This window comes from Centropristis striata, chromosome 8, assembly GCF_030273125.1.
Source record: "Centropristis striata isolate RG_2023a ecotype Rhode Island chromosome 8, C.striata_1.0, whole genome shotgun sequence".
In the NCBI taxonomy this organism is placed as follows: domain Eukaryota; kingdom Metazoa; phylum Chordata; class Actinopteri; order Perciformes; family Serranidae; genus Centropristis; species Centropristis striata.
Genome location: NC_081524.1, coordinates 34023500 through 34043101, shown reverse-complemented (window position 1 = coordinate 34043101; position 19602 = coordinate 34023500). Strand labels below are relative to the sequence as shown.

General features: G+C 39.3%; 1 protein-coding gene across 1 annotated transcript in view; it reads right to left on the bottom strand.

Annotated features, from left to right (window-relative positions):
- The window catches only part of LOC131976915 (RNA-binding motif, single-stranded-interacting protein 3-like), a 142311-nt gene that overhangs the window by 40981 nt on the left and 81728 nt on the right, over positions 1–19602 (bottom strand). Inside the window, exons 5-6 of the mRNA XM_059340136.1 lie at positions 3300–3457; positions 2212–2291 (exon numbers count right to left, since the gene is read on the bottom strand). Of these exons, the coding sequence (XP_059196119.1) occupies positions 2212–2291; positions 3300–3457 (238 nt within the window). The remainder of the gene's footprint in view (positions 1–2211; positions 2292–3299; positions 3458–19602) is intronic.

Below are 19602 nucleotides of genomic sequence, written 5' to 3'. Positions count from 1 at the left end.
ACAGCTATACCTCGCAGTATATAGAAGTACAGCAGTATATGTGTGTGTGTGTGTGTGTGTGTGTGTGTGTATCCGGGTGAGAAACTGAGCCGCCCACCATGCTTTACCTCACAAATCATACTGCCAGGGCACAGGGCACAGTTCTCTCTGTCTGTCCTTGATTTCCATTTTCTTCCATGTGGTGCAGCTCCCATCTCTATCTATATTTGATTGTTCTGTATCTCCATCTCTTCTCTCTCTTATTCCTTGTCACTTTCAGTTTGCTTCTCCCCACCTCAGCTTTCTCTTTTCTACCACCTTGTCCTTGCTGTGTTATCTCACTCATGTTTAGTCACCCCACTTGGCGCTCTCTCTCTCTGTAAATGTCATTCTCTCTCACACCCACACACCCCTCGTGTTTTTTTCTAACGCCAATGACATCCCCAATCTCATCCTCATCTCCTCCTCTTCTCCCATCCTTTCTCCCTCCCTTTGTCTCTCCCTACACCCCATCTTTCCCCTTCTCTCTTCCCCTTGTGCATGTGTGCATCTCAATCTGTGTCCTGCGCAGTCAATAGTCAATTAATCACTCAGATCTTCCTACTAAATCAACTCAAGGTGGTCTGAGGAGTGGGACAGAGAGCAGCAGAGATGATGCTGATATATTATCAGTCACTCTGACACTGCTTGTACACAGACAGATGTTGCAACACCAAAAAGCTGAGATGTCCATAGTGCGACTGTAACTGATAAAACCTGTGATTCATTCATGAAAATACAGCAGATAGATGCAACAGTTTTAAGTGTAATTAATCAAAAATACAAAACATGCGTTCTTATCCTTCAAAATAATGTTCTGAAGAAAAATATAATTTTGTTACCAAAACTAAGGTAGAGTATTTCTACTGTTTTTTTCAAACAATACTCAGACAAATGTTGGAAGCCATTGGCTACTGGTCTGACAACGCAACAAGATCTCCAACCTAAACCACAGAACAGACCGTTTGTCAATACCACCCATAACAACACATATGAGCGTTTGTCAAAATGAGCATTTCGCTGCTCACGGTACGGAGATAGCACATACGGCGTTATACATACATGTACGATTTGCAGTTGTAAAAAAAGGCTGCAGTTTCTGTGAATTTAGGTTACAAAATCACTGACCTAGGTTTAGGGTAAAAAAAAGTCCTGGTGAGGCGTAGAAACAGTTTAAACAGTAAATAAATGTATGTAAATGCCAGAAGTGAAGTAGTCACGAGGGTGGCAAGACTACTGTAAGTTACGTCAGTTACGCAAACAATGTAAGTTACGCAAAAAACAGAAGTTACGTAAAAAGTAATTTACTTTGTATTCACATGGGACATGAACCCTGTTGTCCTGAGAGAAAGTCCTCCGTTTGTTTGAGTATATTAAATGTATGTATTCAAAGTGAAAGTACCGAAATGCACAACAGAAGTATGCATTTCCTGTCCCGTTTGGGGGCCACAAAAAACATCTCTGTGGGCTGCCATTGACCCGTGGGCTGCACTTTGAGCGACTATGTTTAATGAGGGGCCAAGACTTTGGCTGTCATGTGTCAGTCAAAAGTAGCCAATTGATGATGGAAATATAAACGCAGATAGATTACAATAAAAAATCTTAAAATGAACAAACAAAAAGAATAGCCGATGGGTTCCAAGACTCTACTTTGCTCTCCACAAGGACCGGTTACCTGAATGCAACCTGCAACCAATGCCTGCTCAAACGTGATTGGCCAATACAAGTCGGACTACAAGCAGACTACTAATGGAAACCAGTATCCTTCTGATACTAAACTCTTGCTCTGTTGCCTACAGATTCTGCATTCAATTGCAGATATCTGTTTATAGAGATTATCACAGGCACATTCATGTGAGCTCTCCTCATCAAGCTGTGCACAGGTGAAATGTGACAAGACTGCTGTGTTCTCACCAATAAGACAAAGAAGACGAATTCCATTACATTTGTTTCAACACAAACAAACCTCTGAACATACTGGAGGTGCATTTAAAAGGTTGGCAGTAAACTGAGTTAAAATAACACGTTAAAATAGTCTGACCTTTGAGTGCTGCAACCTTGGTGTGTGTAGGGAGATTGATGCCACATAGTGCTGCATCTATATGAGCACCCTGACCTATAGAGAAAGGCCTTGCTCTCACTATAGAAAAACACAAGCAGTGCAGTGCAATCATCTTGGTGATGGACACTTACCTGTCATGCCTGGAGGGGTTTTCAAGAATTTCCCATTGAAATTTTGAATCACCACATCACACTTCTCTGTAGACTCCATCCTGAGAGAGAGAGAGAGAGAGAGAGAGAGACAGAAGGGGTACGAGAGGACAATCAGTTCCTTTATGCTACTATCCAATATGCACGAAATGTACTGTTGTTATTAAAGTGTGAATGCACTGTGTGGATATGTGTACATGCAAATGTGTCAGTAATACATTAAACGCCCGCCTATTGTGCTTGTTTGTCTATGCATACTTGAGCAAAATGCCTGAGGTAGGCCTGTGCATGTGTGTGTGTTTTTGTGTGTGTGTTTTCTATGGGGTTTCCTCTCCTTTGTCCGGGTTTAAAAGCTCCATTCAGTCTGATCTGTTGTGTGTCATGTCCTCTTTGTCTGCCCCCATTCAGCTTTGCTCACCCAATCACAGCTCAATGACTAATTGCCTGCTTGGCAAGCAAAAGCCAATGCGCGTGTGTGTGTGTGTGTGTGTGTGTGTGTGTGTGTGTGAGAGAGAAAAATGGTGACGGGAGAGAGAGACTACGTGAGCATGCATGTCTCTGTGTGTGTCTTGGGTTTTCTACACATAGTCAGTGACCCTGAATGGAGCCTTGACTGCATTCTAATCACTGGCACACTCCACGGTGTAACTGAGAAGACCACACATACACACAACCCACACACACACACACAGACACACAGAGGAGGGTGAAGGGGCCAAGGGTACAGGAATGTGCAGTTATATTATTACAGCTAGAAGTCGTTTGGTTGTAAATGGCAGGGAGTCAACTCAGGGTAATTCTGCCTCTTGAATGTGAAAAATGAATGTGCGATAGTGTGATAACTGAATTCGTATTATATTGCGCCTGATAAGTAATTATAGTTTGTCCAACAAAAACCTACATTTAAATATGTCTGGATGTGATTAAGAATTTGAACAAAAAAATAGTTTTCTCAGGTACAACAGAAAATCACAACTGACTGTGGGGAATGTAACGTCAGTTACTCACACTGAACTACCTTTTTGATAAAAAACAAGATTATTGGAGAGATGTTAGTGTATGTGTCATACCTAGCAAAGCCCACTCCTCTGCTCAGGCCATTGGCGTCCCTCAGTATCCGTGTGGAAATGACGTGACCGAAGGGCTTCAGCATGTTCTCCAGCTCCTGCTCATCCATGGACAGTGGCAGGTTAGAGATGTAGAGGTTGGTGGGGTCCTGTTCCTGTTGCTGTTAAAATAAAGATAATTATTTATTAACAAATTCAGACAGAAAGGACAAGTTGCATATTTCAGTTTATTGTGGAGACTTCAGCACTGATTGAAAATGCTTCTTTGAAACCTTGAAATGAATCACCAGTATTGGGTCTCACAATAGATGCTCTACATGTTAATTCTTAATGGTCAACAGAGCTCTATAAAGGCTGTACACAATACAACAGTAAAGACAAAACATGCGTGTAGGCTCTATCGCACGGCACAATAAATCATTTTATTGCACAAAGTGCCGACTACAGATGAACCCAATCAGTAGGCTAGATAGGGTGTTAACATACAGCATTAACATAGACCTGCATCAGATTTCTCACATTCTCACATTAACGGCGATTGTTGTTTCAGTACCACGGACAGCTCATGCGCAACAGAAAATGCGCAGATCATAGCCTACGGCAACCAGTTAGTGTGGAAGCCAGTAAGGACACAACACCGGCCTTTAGACTTCCTGTTGTCTCACGCCAGTGTTTACTGGTACTGTTTAAGGTGGAGCTGCCAGCCGTTGTGAGAAATAAAGCACGACGCGGTCCGAGCCGCAATATAACGACCACCCGTGTCCGACTGGTCCCTCCTCCGCCCTACATCATCATAAACAACACAACGCAGAGTCCCAGGGTGTGGAGAGGCTCGTCCCACACGGGCCGGGTTACAAATACATTACTTTACTGGCTATGCGTCTGGACTACACTATTGTTTTGTTTTCTCAAGATCTCAAATTAATTATATCGTTATCTCGGGAAAACAACTGTCGTTTTTGCAAGTAAAGCAGCAATGTCCTTATAATGAAGCCCCAGGTCAAAATATTGCCGAACTAACTCCTGTAATGTCATTTTCACACGGAAACAAGTTGCAATGCAGAGGGTGTTCTTACAGACACCATACGCGCATGCAATACTTTCTGGTGAGCACGAGATACTTTCTTGTGCTCACCAGAAAGTATCTCGTGCTCACGGGAAACCAAAGTTTTATTTTATTTTCACCATGTCCCTTAAGGGGCTCCGTACAAATGCATAGATTGGACTGTGATGGTGAATGACAGTACATGTTGGATTTAAACTCATCCTAGACATCAGGTTGCCCTTGTGTTAAGCAAAAAAGGGAGGTTGCTTAGTACAAAGAGAATCTCATTTAAAGTGTATAAAAAGCTCAAACTGAAGTAAGAGAAATAAAAGTGTTTACTATAACCCTCCATTAAAAGCTGGTTTTGCAGCAGTAAATGTATTAGAGGTTAAGGCAGTGCCATTCAAGTTCTTTATTTCCATATTTATGACTGAATATCCCACTGAAAAAATATCTGTGAATTCAACTCAAGTGGCAAACTCTCCTCAAAAGAGGAATAAACATTTCATTGAAAAGGCAGCTTCACTCTCAGAACCCCTGAAGCAATAAGGAAAGCCCCTCAGGATTCATACATGTTAACTGAGTTGCATTACATTTTTTCAAGGAAATGAGGGAAGTTCCTTCTAATGTGCCTCTCAGTTTGTTAGGCTGGTATACTTCAATTATTTCTGTGCTGTTTAGCAGCACTCCATTGAAATGATCCTACGCCGGAGACCAAAGCCTGTGTGTGCATGTGTGTGAGTGTGTGTGTAACTAGAGTGCCAGCAAATTAAAGAGGGATGGATGCAGGAGAGATGGAGGGTGCTCCATTCTGCTATTGAGACAGCCAGAAAAGAAGAGTGACACAGAGAGAGAAAGGGTTGTTTTATAAATCCTCAGAATGTGATTTTCAAGACATGGGCTTCATACAGAAACATTCTCTTGACCTTTTCTTATATTTTCCTTAATTTTCTGTTAAGAGAGATAGAAATAATAATACAAGTCAACTCCAGATGCAAGAAAACGTTTTTTTTTACCATCCAAATCTGCTCTTTACCAGGTGTGCTGAATAATAAAAAACACTTGATCATAATACTTTACTTCACTAATACTATTAGCATAGCTAACAACCATAAACTATAACTATCAACGATATAAAGACAGGTGTTGTGCCTTGTGCAAATACTGTGGCGCATGCTAAGAAGCAAAAAAGGCTGTAAAAAGAAAAACTTCAGCAGGAGTGAAATTGACAGGCTGTTAAACAACCTTAAACAAAGTAAACGTGATATTAAAGCATACACAAATAACCCAATAATACAATATATAATAATCTAATATATAAATCTAATTATGTATGATTCATAATAATAACATTTTCTCTTTTCTTAGAAAACATTGGTGAATCCAAGAAATCAATACTAATAAATTAAGAAGAAATGGTGGATACAACAAAAATATTTGTTGGTATATATCGCGTCCTGCATGAGGCCAATTATTTTATGTTTTCATAAAGTATTTGGATGTATAAATCCCCCAGAATGCCTCTCTAAACGCTTCTATGATGTTTCATTGCTTCATGAGAGCTTACCACTGCGTCTGCTATATCCCTCCATGCTGTAAGGATGTTATGTATTAATTATGGTCTTGGTAATAACTTCAAAAAATCTTGATGATAGGGTACAACACTCAAATTTGTAATTCACAACACATTTTATTACGCTCAGTGCCTGGAAAGTCTCTTGATACATTATATCAGATAGCCGTTCATATTAAACAGCAGTGTCTCACATATTTTAGCTCATATGTCATGAACACAAACCCAGGCAGCAGAAACACAAGAAACACTGACACTGAATCCAGTGTTGCGCTGGAATTGGACACTGTTCGTGCATTTGATTCCACTGTTGTCATGGAAAATGAAACAAATACGAAAAGAAAGTATAATGTGTGCAATGCTGCATGCTTCAAATTAAATGTTTAAGAGTCCTCAATGTTTAGTTTCATGTTAGAGCTATGGCACACAACTATATTTGTGTGATAAATGTGTTCGTGTTTGTGTTGTTGGTGAATACTTTGTGACAAAAAAAGCTGCCCTATGTGGCCTATTTTGAACGTAAATATTTCCTTTATCCACAGAGGCTTTTCCTTTGCATGCATCAGAGCTGTTTGATTTCGAGAGTGGGAGTTCCAAGTCTGACCGACTGTGACCAAAGCCATCTATGTAATCAGTGACTCAGAATAAGCAACACAGTCTGAAATATTTTACCTTTCTTTCTGTGTCTGAATATCTCTCTTTGTCAGCAGGGATTTTCCTTTGGCAGTGTCCAATACACAGAGTGGCACAATTGTCTTCCCACACAGGGCAGCTGGCATTCAATGCAATCTTTTACATTTGCGTGCACGCTTGTGTGCGCGCGCATGTATGCAAGCAGCAACATCAAAGGCGTAGAATCATATGTAACAGCTGTGGAACCCTTAAAGGGACAGTTCACCCAAAAAAATCAAATATACATTTTTTTTACCCATGCCTGTAGTGCTTTTTATCAATCTAGATTGTCTGCCTTCTCTCAAATATAATGGAACTTCATGGCACTCTGAAATTTGAAAAACTCAAAATAAAAGAAAAAAAAGAAAACAAAAAATCATGACCCAGTTATTTAAGATAATTCACAGACCATGTTGTGAGCGGTTTCTTATAAGAACTACACGGTCGTTCATCAAGTTTAAATAAAATACTTTTGACCTCTTTTCATGAAATAATTGTGACAATGTGATTTATTCTTATTAATCTTATTAATCAATCTCTTCGAAACATATCACAATGAAAAAGAAACCACAATACACAGAGGATTGTGTCTGAAAACAAGAGAGCAACTGTGTATTTTCCTCAAAGGTCCTTGCCCTAGAGGTTAGGAATCAGGCTTCTAACTGGAGGGTCGCTGGTTCAAATCCCAGGACTAGCAGGTCACGGACAGAAATACCCTTTAGCAAGGCACTCCAACACAGCTCCCTGGGCATCCAGTAATGTGCTGCCCACCAAAAAAAGATGGGTTAAATGCAGAGGCTGAGTTTCACCCCTGTTGGATTAATAAAGTAATCTTAATCTTAAAATCACTAAATGTATTTTAAATTTGGGGGTGAACTGTCCCTTTAAAGATCATCAAGGCCTTAACTTGCCACAGATGTGCGTACACTATATTTTCACTGCTCAACACAGACCAAATATTGTTTTTTTTATCAAAGGACAGATTCATCATTTTTCTTGTCTTAAAACAACAGCCAGGTGCCAGTATAAACTTTTAAAAAGGATTTGCTGGCTGTAATCTTTCCTCCTGCTCAATCTGGCAATGAAAGCATTCCTTCCTAATGCATTCAGCTAGCAAAACATGTTTAAATTTGCACCAAAATTTTTAATCTATCATTTAATTACTTAATTAAGGTGTAGTCTAATGGGGTAATTATTCAAGCCTTCAATTATTTTCACACTTTTACATGATGTAATCAAACATGTCTCCATGTTCTCATGGTAAACTTTGCCAACTATTCTTTCAGACAGGGTTAGAGTTTTTCTCTTTTGAAAGCATGGTGTGTGACCTTCTCATTACCATCACACCACACAGACATATCTGACTACAATGTGAGCTTTCTGTTTATGAAATCAAGAAATATTCTGGTGTGCGGAGGCTTGTAGCCTCATGGGACCGTGTTTATACCCAGTGACAAAAAGCAGCACAGTGGTTAGATTCAGTGGGATTGTGCTATGCACAATAAGAAATAATGGCTTAATAAGGCCTCGGTTGAAAAACAGGAAATGTATTTACTTAGTTTCTGTGAGAAACCTTTACAATAAAAAGGATAAGTTTAAGGCTGTAAAAATGTGAATACCCTAGAGATGATTCAGCAGTGAAACACTGTCGAAAGCTAATAAGGAAAAAGCTCATAAAGGTACTATTGCACATCCAAGTTACAGGAATTCAGTGGAGAAATCACTGGTGAAACAAAACAAACATCCATCGCCATGTCACGCTGTTTAAGTTAAAAGTCTCTGAGTTTCTGTCATTCAAACAAATTAGCTCCAGAGCACACCTGAGGCTATGCTGCACTGTGCTGCAGACTCTTACTGTGGCTGTGGACTCTGTCATTATCAACAATAACTTTGTCGTTTAGACTCAAAGGAGTTCAATCTTCTAGTCTACAGTTACTCAGGGTGGAGCAGAGTTTCCTCTGGCCGTCTATGGAGGCAGCACTGACAGAATCCTGATCTCCCTATTTGTGAGCCATAAAAAAGATTAAATGGTAAAACAGAAGATTTCCTATCCCCGTGGTCAATGTGGTTGCAAGCTAATTTCATCCAAAGACAATATGTCTTAAACTAAATCTCACAGTGGTTTTCCCAGTTTCAGCAAAAAGTGGGTCAGCTGTTTTGTTTCAGCACACATTTTCCGTACAGTTTGCAGTTACTGTAACAAGGGGAATGGATTCGAACATGAGGGATGCCGCAACCTCTCCTCCGCTCTTCCTGATTACACACATGTCTGCGCCTGCCTGAAAATCCTTCGTTTTCTCTGTATTATTTCTATTGTCTCAATCCAGGGAAATCAAGAGTGAGATGGCTACACAATCAACAGGGGCGGGTTATTGAAATCATTACATTTCTCTACAGCATCTCTCAACACAGTTGGCTATAAACCCATTTATTTGCACAAGTACTTCAGGGATATGAAGTAAAGTGCTTTAGAGCACCCACATGTGAATGAACTCTGCTTGACTTTGCTCAAAGTTGCCGTTTGCACAAAGTTACTTCTCAGTGATCTCTCACTCTGCATGTTGCAAATGACTCACCTCTCTCTCCCTGTCCCCTCTCTCCCTCCGTCTCTTTGTCTCTCCGTCTCTTTGTCTCTCTCTCTCTCTCTCTCTCTGTAACATCTGTCATGAGCTGGAAACAGCTTCACACCAACTGTGCCTCTCCCTGACTGTGTAGCCTGCATGCCAGCCAGTCAGCTTGTGTTTTCAGCCCCATTAAACCTCATTGCTGCATCATTATAGCAGGTCTGCACCTCTTATCATGCAACTTCCTGGTTACCCTGCACTGCAACACCACCTGCTGAAGTGCTAGAGGGTAAAGAGAGGGCAAAGCAATGGTTAAATACCTGTGGAAAAACACCTGCTGGATCTGTATGCTGGATAGATGGTGAGACGGATATGAGGTGAGACGGCACTTGAATGTCACATTTCTTTGCGGTCTCGCTTGCATTTCAAATAGCAACACTTCACATCAGAAATGACACATCACAGCCTCCCACAACCCTGAACAGGAACGAGCGCATATTGAAAATGGATGGATGGAAAGATGAAAAATTAAGTGAAGACGTAGGCCGAGAAATGCTTTGAAAACAACTAGCAGAGCACTTCCATAAAGAAGCAGTATATGATTAGGGAAATGAGACTTTCTATTCATTACGTGTTGACTCCTTCCTCTTACCTTTCAAGCTTTTCTTATGCGTAATCCTGCTCATTTCCTCTTTTAATCCATCTATTCTTCTTTCTCATTTGCCCCCCTTCACCACCACCTCCTCTCTACCCTTAACTTCCTCCTTTCTCATGCTCCCCACTCCTCCTCTTGTCCTTTCCTCTTTCCCCTACTTGCTATTCGCCCCTCCTCTTCCTCAGATTAAAACCTAATCTCCTATAATGGTAGCCTTGCTGTCTAAAATGCTATCTGAATGCTTAATTAATATTTAAAGAGAAGAATTTTCCTCCCTTCTTTCCCTTCCTTCATGCCTCCTAGCTCTTTTCCCCGCTCCCATATCTCACGTTTCCTTCTTCACATCATCTTCGCTCTCCTTCATTTCCATTCATCCCTCACCCCAACCTCTTTCTCCCTCCGCATTCCTGCCTTCCTCCATCTTCCTCTTCCTCAAGCCAAGTTCTAATCTTTCATAATGATTGTCTGGGTGTCTAAACGCTCTCTAACGGCTTAATCAATACTTAATGAACATACCATAAATACTTTATGAACCCTAAACCCTGAAATCCCCAGGGCTTCATTAGCCATGGAGATATACACTTTTCTCCATCTTCATGATGACTGGAGGCTCAGTGAAATCAACACTGATTACCTCATCAGTTAGTCTTTGGTCAGTTCATTCTGTATTACTGTAGACATGGTGTTTGTTTGGCTGCTGCTGCCTCTAATGTGCATGACTTTTCTCTGGTGTAGTCAGAAACAGAGGACAGACTATGTCTAAATATGATGCTATTTTAGTCAGTTGTGCATATTAGGATTTTAAGATATGGAATTTTATCAGAAGACACCTATAACTGATAACCATCTGCTTCTCTTAGCTAATACCGATAAGACAACCACAAATTTCACATTTTTATATTTTAAAAACAAGTTCATAACCTGTTGTTTTTGTCCACACCTGAGTACGAAAGGCTGAGATAGAAGGGCACAAAGATAGATGATTTAGTATTTCTTAATTCTAATCTAACCAAATCTAAACCACATCACTCCTGCTAACACAACAAACAAAATACCAACAGTTTCACCTCTTAAAATTTTTATTTTTGCACGTAAACTGCATCAAAAACTTCACAAACTATGGAAAATTTTGTGTGAGAAATCGAATTAAATGCTTCGACACAATCGGACAGTCAAATCGGACATTAAATATCAAATCTCTGACTAGCCAGAGTGTGCAGATGTTGCATTTGTTTATCATTAAAAGCAATTTGCCTTCATATTAGCAGCTCTAATCATCAGCTCTAACTTTGTTATCTGAGTAATACACGGACGCCCATGAAGTTTGAATCATTCTGTGTTCAGACACAATCCTCTGTTTATTGTGGTTTCATTTTCATTGTGATATATTTGGAAGAGATTGATTAATAATCTTTCGAGAAGATATAAACTATATCTGTAAAGAATAAATCACATTGTTGCAATCATTTTATAGAAAGAGGTAAAAAAATGTTTTTATTCCAACTTTATGGGCGGCCGTGTATATGATAATACACATTTGCCATTATTGACCAATAATTTATCAGCCTATTATATATTGTGCATCCCTGGTATATATGATGTATTTTTCTTTTAATAATACAGGTCTAAACAGACCACCCACATGTCAAATGGCTCTGCTTTTTTGCTGATGTATATATTTCCGCCTGGTGCATTGTATTGTATTGTATTATAAAATATTGAAACATCGAAATATGGTTAAATTTCCTAAGCATTCATGCATGTTTCAGCCATTTAGAAGTGTTTTAACAAAAAGAGAAGTGTTTTGAATATGTGCCACGATAAAACTGGACTTTATTGCTGTTCTCAACCCTTCAACTCCCAAGAAATAACACATTATCAGACAGGAAAAAAACCCCACAAAGATTGATCCATCAACCTTGTAAATTCTACAGCAGATTTATGCTAAATTGGAGAGTTTTTTTAATTTTGAAGGACTGAGGAAAATGCTCAAATATAATCAAAACTGGGGTTAGAGGCTTTTCAAGTGATGGTATACTTCTAAAAATATTCAGAAGCAGAAAAGCTGTTTTCCACTCTGTGGCTCTCTAGTGGCTGTGAAGTGGCAAAGAAACCCTGACTATTCAAAGAAATAGCATCACACTTGACTAAGTGAGAGACTGACTATGTTTCAATGTTTAATTCAATTTCATGACGGGCGGAACGTTTTTCTTCCCTCTGGCTTCCAACACTGCCTGCGTCTTCACACTCTGCATGACTCATTTAAAGCAATGAGAGAGGCCTTTCTAGATAATGGGGACTACACACACACAGCTCTCATATTCTCTAGTCACACATGCAGTTATTATTCAATTCACCCACTTATTTGCATGTTTGCCTCTCCTTCTCTCCAGCCCTCAATATATATATATATATATATATATATATATATTTATTTTTTGCTTTTGCATTGCTCTCTACTGTCCTCTTTCTTGTTGCAATTTTAACATGGCTTTCCCCCTTGTCATGCCTCATCTTTCTCTTTTTTCCACCTCTCACACGGTCTCTACTGTGTGTATTAAAAGGCCAGTAATTCATCACAGAGTGCAGTCCCTGCTGCACAACAGTGTGCAGGCTGCTCGTCTGCCAGCCGTCCAGAGCTAGAATCAATCACCCAAACCTGAGACACTGAAACCATGAGGGAGGGTCAGACAGAGATAGAAGAGGGAGAGAGAGAGAGAGAGAGAGAGAGAGAGAGAGAGAGAGAGAGAGAGAGAGAGAGAGAGAGAGAGAGAGAGAGAGAGAGGCTGCATGTGGAGATATAGATACAGAGATTTTTTTATTTTTTTTTTTAAAACCCTGGACGGATTAAATAGACATTTCCCGGGCTGAATGCAGATCAGAATGCCTCATGAAGTTGATCTGTGTCAATTCCCCTTGGCTGTGATTTGAAGGAAACGATCTTAGATGGATAGATGCCTAGACAGACTAAACAACGTTGATTGTAGTGTTACATCTGTCGGGCCGTTTTTAGTTGTTGATGTTTATTCTTCAGAGCGACCACACAAACACAACTTATGAGTGTGGGCCTGATTCCTTACAGCTGAGTCGAAGTGGTGTCATTTCCTGTGGATTTGTGGTTGTTGTTACTTCTTGCTCCGTCCTGGACTTTTTTCAGCCAAAGAAAACCCAAATGTGACATTCAGGGTCATTTAAAAAGACGTGATGTTTCTTATCTTGTGGGGTTCCACACGAAACCAGCCTGTGATCCATTTTGGGTTTAAGATTACAGCTTTGGCTGACTGGTAAAATGTCTGAGCGCCCACTGTGGGAAACCAATTGAGAAAAATACATTTTTGAAGAGCTATGTTATGAAATATAAAACATATGCTTATGGACATAGACACAAAAAGAGCTCCTTAGATTAGACTGTTGAGACCCAAGGGAACTAACCATGCCAAGGCATTGCTGTATCTCATAAAAACCTGTGTACAAGATTTACACACACACACCTACACATAACAGACATAATGCTTTAAACACATACTCAGCATGTACACTACTTACACATCCCTCTCTTTCTAGCCCTCTTTCTTTTCTCTTTCTCCTCTTCTGTAGTTCTGAATGCTGTAATCAAGGCTAATGGGACTCAGCTGTTGGCCAGTCTAATTACCTGGAATGCAGACGGATGATCTGGGAGACGGGCCTACACAGACACACACACGCAAGCACACACTCTTCCATGCACCTGCCATTCAAAAATGTGTGCGTGTATCCAGTGTGAGCCAGCATGTGCCTGCTCGTATGTGGTGTGTGTTTCTGTGTGACTAAACATCATGTAATGAACTGTATATGTGTACATGACTGCTGTCTTTTCTAAAGTTCAGTAAAACCTCAGGTTAAATTTCCATTCCTTTTCAGGAATGCCTGACAGAGAAAAAAGCATGTTTCCAAATTTTCATAAAACCTCTCTGCTCTTTATTTCGCTGTTGTTGTTGTTGTTGTTGTTTTTTTAAATAGCTGACGAACTAATTCTAGTTATTTTCAACCCTGGGTATATTTCCCCATCACTTTCACTCATGATGTTTACTTCTCACCCATGTGACAAAGCCCAGCCTCCTTAAGAAGGTGAGGTGGATGGGTGGATTTTGAAACAATCACTCAGAAGCAAAGCAAAAGAGAAATAACCTTGAGTGGAAATTCAAAATAATTTATATTAAGAGATACTTTTTCAGCATTTTAGTACCAAAGTTATCATAGAGCCGCATGTCAAGTGCTCTAAAACTATTCAATATAAAAGGGATCAAGAAGTTGTACCTCTCGGAGTCCAGATGGGGCTGATTAAAATGCTGCCCAGAATATAAAACCTTCAACAACAACAACAACACAGAGATCCCATCCCACAGATTTGATTTCTGCATAATAAAGAACAACAGAATAAAAACATTGCCTGCGCTTGATTGGTCATGAAAACTGACGGACTGTAAAACAAAACTCTTGTATGTCTAATAAATGTGTTTCAGTGTCATTCGAGGCCTCTTTAGCCTGATGTCGTAGTGTCTGCATGAAAGAGAGCAGGCTTCAGGGAAATCCTCGGTCTAAATGATTAATGGAGTCTGGAACCAAGGAGGGGAGTAGTCTCTGACTCTGCAGGTACACACCCTGTTGACACTTTTGAGAGAGAGTGTGTGTGTGTGTGTGTGTGTGTGTGCGTGCATTTAAAGCTGCATCATCAGGCCTGTTTCATGGCAGTTCAGAGGGACTCATTAATGATGGCAGCCACATACACACAGGCATACAGCAGCAATTAAAAAAACCCACATACACATAGCCATAAACAGGGGTGTCACACCGGGTTGACATAATCGAGGCAGGAGCAAGAGAGGAGGAAAGGAAGTGTGGGTGAATGGAAATTAAATAGATAAGAAGAGGAAGTGAGGAAGAGAATGGAATGATAAATATAACAGAAAGATTGATTTGTCAAATGTAACTGCAGCAGACAGTTGCAATCTAGTCTATTCTCATTTAATGCCAACATTACTACTACTATGACTAATAATAATATTTACAGAACTCATTTAAGATTCAGGATTGAATCATTTATCACCTCATCAACTGCATTTGATTTGAAATTATAGAAGTAAACATGCATAGTTGGAATAGAGGACCTGAAAAAACTAGAGAACAACCTTCTTATAAAAGAGTCCTTCAAGAGTTCTTTAAAAGTCAGTAGTGATTTGGCTAGGAAAGGAGTTTATCCTTTGGTTATGAAGTAATTGTAGGAATGACTGACCTTCCAGCAGGCTCATGCATGACAATTGCAAAATGTGCTGCAGAAAACAACAGATATTCAGAATGACTGATTTTAACACTTGCTGCTGGCCATTAATCAGACCTAAGAATCTGTATCATGTGTTCTTGTCTCCTGGAATAAGTTAAAGTCAAACAGCATGACTGCAAAAGTACAACCAAGTTGGGATAATAACACAGACTACTTTTGCAAGAAATATGATTATTGAAATTGCTATTGTTGAATGAAAACACGATTGTATGCCTCTAGCCAAGTATCTTTTATGAGTAAAATATTACACTTCCTAGAGGACATACAACTAAATTGAGTGTTACATTGACTGATTGACCAGGTTTTAGAGAAATATAAAGTGGTGAATCATCAGCATAAGAATAAAGAAAATGGATCATGTGTCTTTTATGAGGCCCAGTGGCAGTTTAGATATCGAAAATAAAATAAAAGAAGACCCAAAATTGACATCAGAGCTGTGAAAAGCATCTATAATGACAAAGGAAAAATATCTCCAAGCAAGGCAGCACAAAATGATTTCTGAATCATTGATATCTACAATCAAATAAAATGGTCAATAGCATCAAGTTTAAATAATAAAAAAAAAAATTGCAGACTGATGTTTCTCACAATTCAAAGTCAGTTTTATAGTGCTGCACCTTTGTATTCTATCTAAACAAACAAATATAGATCTTTATATATATATATATATATATATATATATATATACAGTACAGGCCAAAAGTTTGGACACACCTTCTTATTCAATGCGTTTCCTTTATTTTCATGACTATTGACATTTAAATTCATCAAAACTATTAATGAACACATGTGGAATTATGTACTTAACAAAAAAGTGTGAAATAACTGAAAACATGTCTTATATTCTAGTAAGCAAAGGGTGGCTACTTTGAGGAATCTAAAATACAAGACATGTTTTCAGTTATTTCACACTTTTTTTGTTAAGTACATAATTCCATATGTGTTCATTCATAGTTTTGATGCCTTCAGTGAGAATCTACAATGTAAATAGTCATGAAAATTAAGAAAAACCCATTGAATGAGAAGGTGTGTGTCCAAACTTTCGGCCTGTACTATATATATATATATATATATATATATATATATATATATATATATATATGTGTGTGTGTGAGTGTGTGTGTGTGTGTGTGTGTGTGTGTGAATTATACTTACTTACTAAGTAAATACTTTTTCACTCATGCATCTATAACAACTGTGACCTGGGAAGCAGTTTTTTCAACAACAGTAAGCATTTGTCTGTAGCCTCTGAGTGAGAGGAAATGTGGGGGAGAGAGAGGATGAGTGGTCAGCTGGTCAAGAGCGAGCCTCAACCCTGGGTACACTGTGTGCGGCCTACACTGTGACCCTCTACCACCCACTCTAACAGATTAAAAGCAAGTTTAGCTCTGCTCCTCAAAATGACTCACACACTGCCTCCTGTATTTCCCCTCTCTCTCCTCTCCTTTCATAGAATTGCTCCTTGATTGCCTGTCTGTATCAGAGCATTTCATTAGAAAAATGCAATAAACCTGAAGGCCTGCTGGATTGCTGGATTATCATTGAGGAAGCACTTTCTCGGATAAGGAAAGAGAAAATTAATAAAGAAAGTTTTTAGACAAACTTATTGAATGCAGGTCTTTTTTTCTTTCTTTCTTTTCCCCCTGCTAATGGCATGTGGCTTGTCCTCAGACAAATTATTGGGAAACCGAGTTAAGAGCCACAGCCAGAGAGAAAACAAATTAAAGGGAAAGTGCAAAATTAAAAAAGTTCTCAAAAAGTGCAGGGGAGGAGTAGGTTTGTGCCCTCGGCACTGCAGTGATTAAAACATAAAGCACTGGCTCAGACACAAAATCACATTGGCTCAGGGGGGAAAGGGAGACACATTTGATTCTGACCAAAGATGGTGTTGCCATTGTGTCATGTTACGTATATGGAAGTTAAGATGACTTTGAGGAAATGCTGTTTGAAATGTATGGAGGAAAATAGGAAGACTTCAGATTCAGATTTCTTCCCACTTTAGGTGATGACTGCATAAATCTCACCATGCTTCTGTCGTATCCTGCATGTAAACACTTGAAAAAAAATGTCTCTAGAGAGCAAGCAAACAAATGTCAATGCTGGAGTGTAAACGCTGAGCTTCAAGCTGTAACCTCATTTTCACCTTAATTGCACTGCAATACAAGTCAAAAAATTAGACTGTCATATTATCCAAGGGCATATAACACTTGCAGCAGTTATAAAAGTTACACAAGCTGGTTGACTTGCTGTAATATGGGGAGTTAAGCTGTCCATGTCCACCCACACCTTCTGCTGGCCTCGGCTATAAAGTCCTGGAGGAGAGGAATACTGGTTTACACTTCAATAAAAGACCTTTTTCATCAACTCTGCCGTTCTCACTACATCTGTCAAGCTGCAATCCAGCTATCAAGGTCAAGTATGTGCATGTGAGTGAGTATGTGTGAATGAATTTGTGTGTTGGAAGATGGCAAGTACGACCTGAGTGCAATCACAATAAAGGCATTGAGTTATTTTCCCTGTGAACATTTTCCTACTGACTCCGGGGCTTTAAACAGGAACTTCAAGGCTCAAGTGTCTCTAATATCTAAAAATCTCTTATTTGTTATTAAATCATCCAAATGGATATTTAGGCTAGAACAGCCAACATTCCAATTCCTCCCAAAACCACCACAAGGTCATTTTTTCACCCCTTGATGCAACAGCCCCAGCAATCACACACAGGTATGTATAGAAGTTGTTGATTTTGGACGATATGTAGGTTGACAAAAATATTTTTATAAGTTTATTTAACAATTCTGCTTTATTTAATCAGACAGAAAATAGTGCTCAGATTCATTAACAATATTTAACAATGTTTGTTTTGAATGACCTTTGGCCTTTTGAAGTAGAAATTATCATATGTTTTCTTCTTTTTATCCCACACTTTCCATAATTCACAAGATGACTAATAAACCCATGTTAAGAAAAGACATGAACTGAGAGATGTAGGGGGTTACATGCATTTAAAATGAATTGGGTCTATAAATGTCACATTGGCTGTACCAGTGTTAAAGTTTTATTTACTTTAATACTACTGTTCATGTTCTTCCTGTTTCTGTCTTCATCATTCTAAACACATCCTGTTCCAGGGATTTGTTAGACTTAACAATGTATCGATTCAACAACAGCAGCTACATGTATACTTGGTTGATTTTCACACAGTAGAATATGAGTGACTGAGCAGCAAAGTCAGGGTTAGTGGATTCTCAGCCTCAAATACAAACACACGCAGAAGTGTGTACACGTGTGCGTGCTGTGTGTTTTTGTGCTTACACCTGACACTATTTCATCCTGATCAATGCTTTTGTCCCACAGACCCAAAGCTCGAAAGCCGTGGCCTGTTGCCATGGTTATCTCTATTTGAAACCGGAGGGATTAACCTCCAGGGGGATGGCTTGGGAGATGGAGAGAGGGAGACAGAAAGAGAAAGAGCGAGAGACAGAGAGAGAGAGAGAGAGAGAGAGGAGCAAAACAACAGGGGAAAAGTGATAGAAAAACAAGTAGTGGTGAGAAGAATCTAATGACAGAACTGGATCAAGACAAACTGACCAGAATATAAGGATAGAGATACAGAGACATAGATAGACAGATAGACAGATAGACAGATAGACAGATAGACAGATAGACAGATAGATAGACAGATAGATAGATAGATAGACAGATAGATAGATAGATAGATAGATATAGATAGAGTTCGAGATATAGATACATTGATAGAGATATAGACAGATATATGGATATAGATACAAATAGATAGACTGATAGAGATATAGACAGAGAGAAAAATAGATAGAGGTAGATATATAGATCGATATATAGATATATAGATAGCTTAACTCTATAAAGAATAGCCAAACACACAAACAGTTGTGTGACTGACCTTATTAACTAAACAATTTTGCCAACTTTACTCCCTTCTTACATTTTGCTTTGGTTTGGATCAGCTTGGTTTGCCCGGGCCACACAAAAACCACTGGCCAGGTTTCAAAACTAAATATTGGGATTCTCTCATTGAGATGTTGCTTTTCCTATTGGCTGTCGTTATGCTTTGACAAAAAACAACCAAATGCAGCCACTGCATCACACTCCCACTTGAGCAACGTGAGTGTATGAGTTTCAACCAGAGCCCCTCTGGTTGAAGAACAGTCTCTGTGCTACAGACGCTGCATGCAAAGCAATATGTAGCAACTTGTAAAGGCATTAATTTAATATGCTGGCAGAAAATAAAAGCATGTAAACTGTACCAGTTTTTCATCAGAAGGTGGCTTTTTGAAGATACAAGTTCTTTGCAGTACGCAGGCTCTCTGAAGATGTGCTTGTGGTGCGTGTTGCCGTGGTGCTCAGATGTGAGAGCAGAGATTTTCTCGCCGCCTTTAGATGTTGGGACGAGGGCACAGAGGGGCCAGCTGACAGCTTGGCGGACCAAGGTTATTTACTT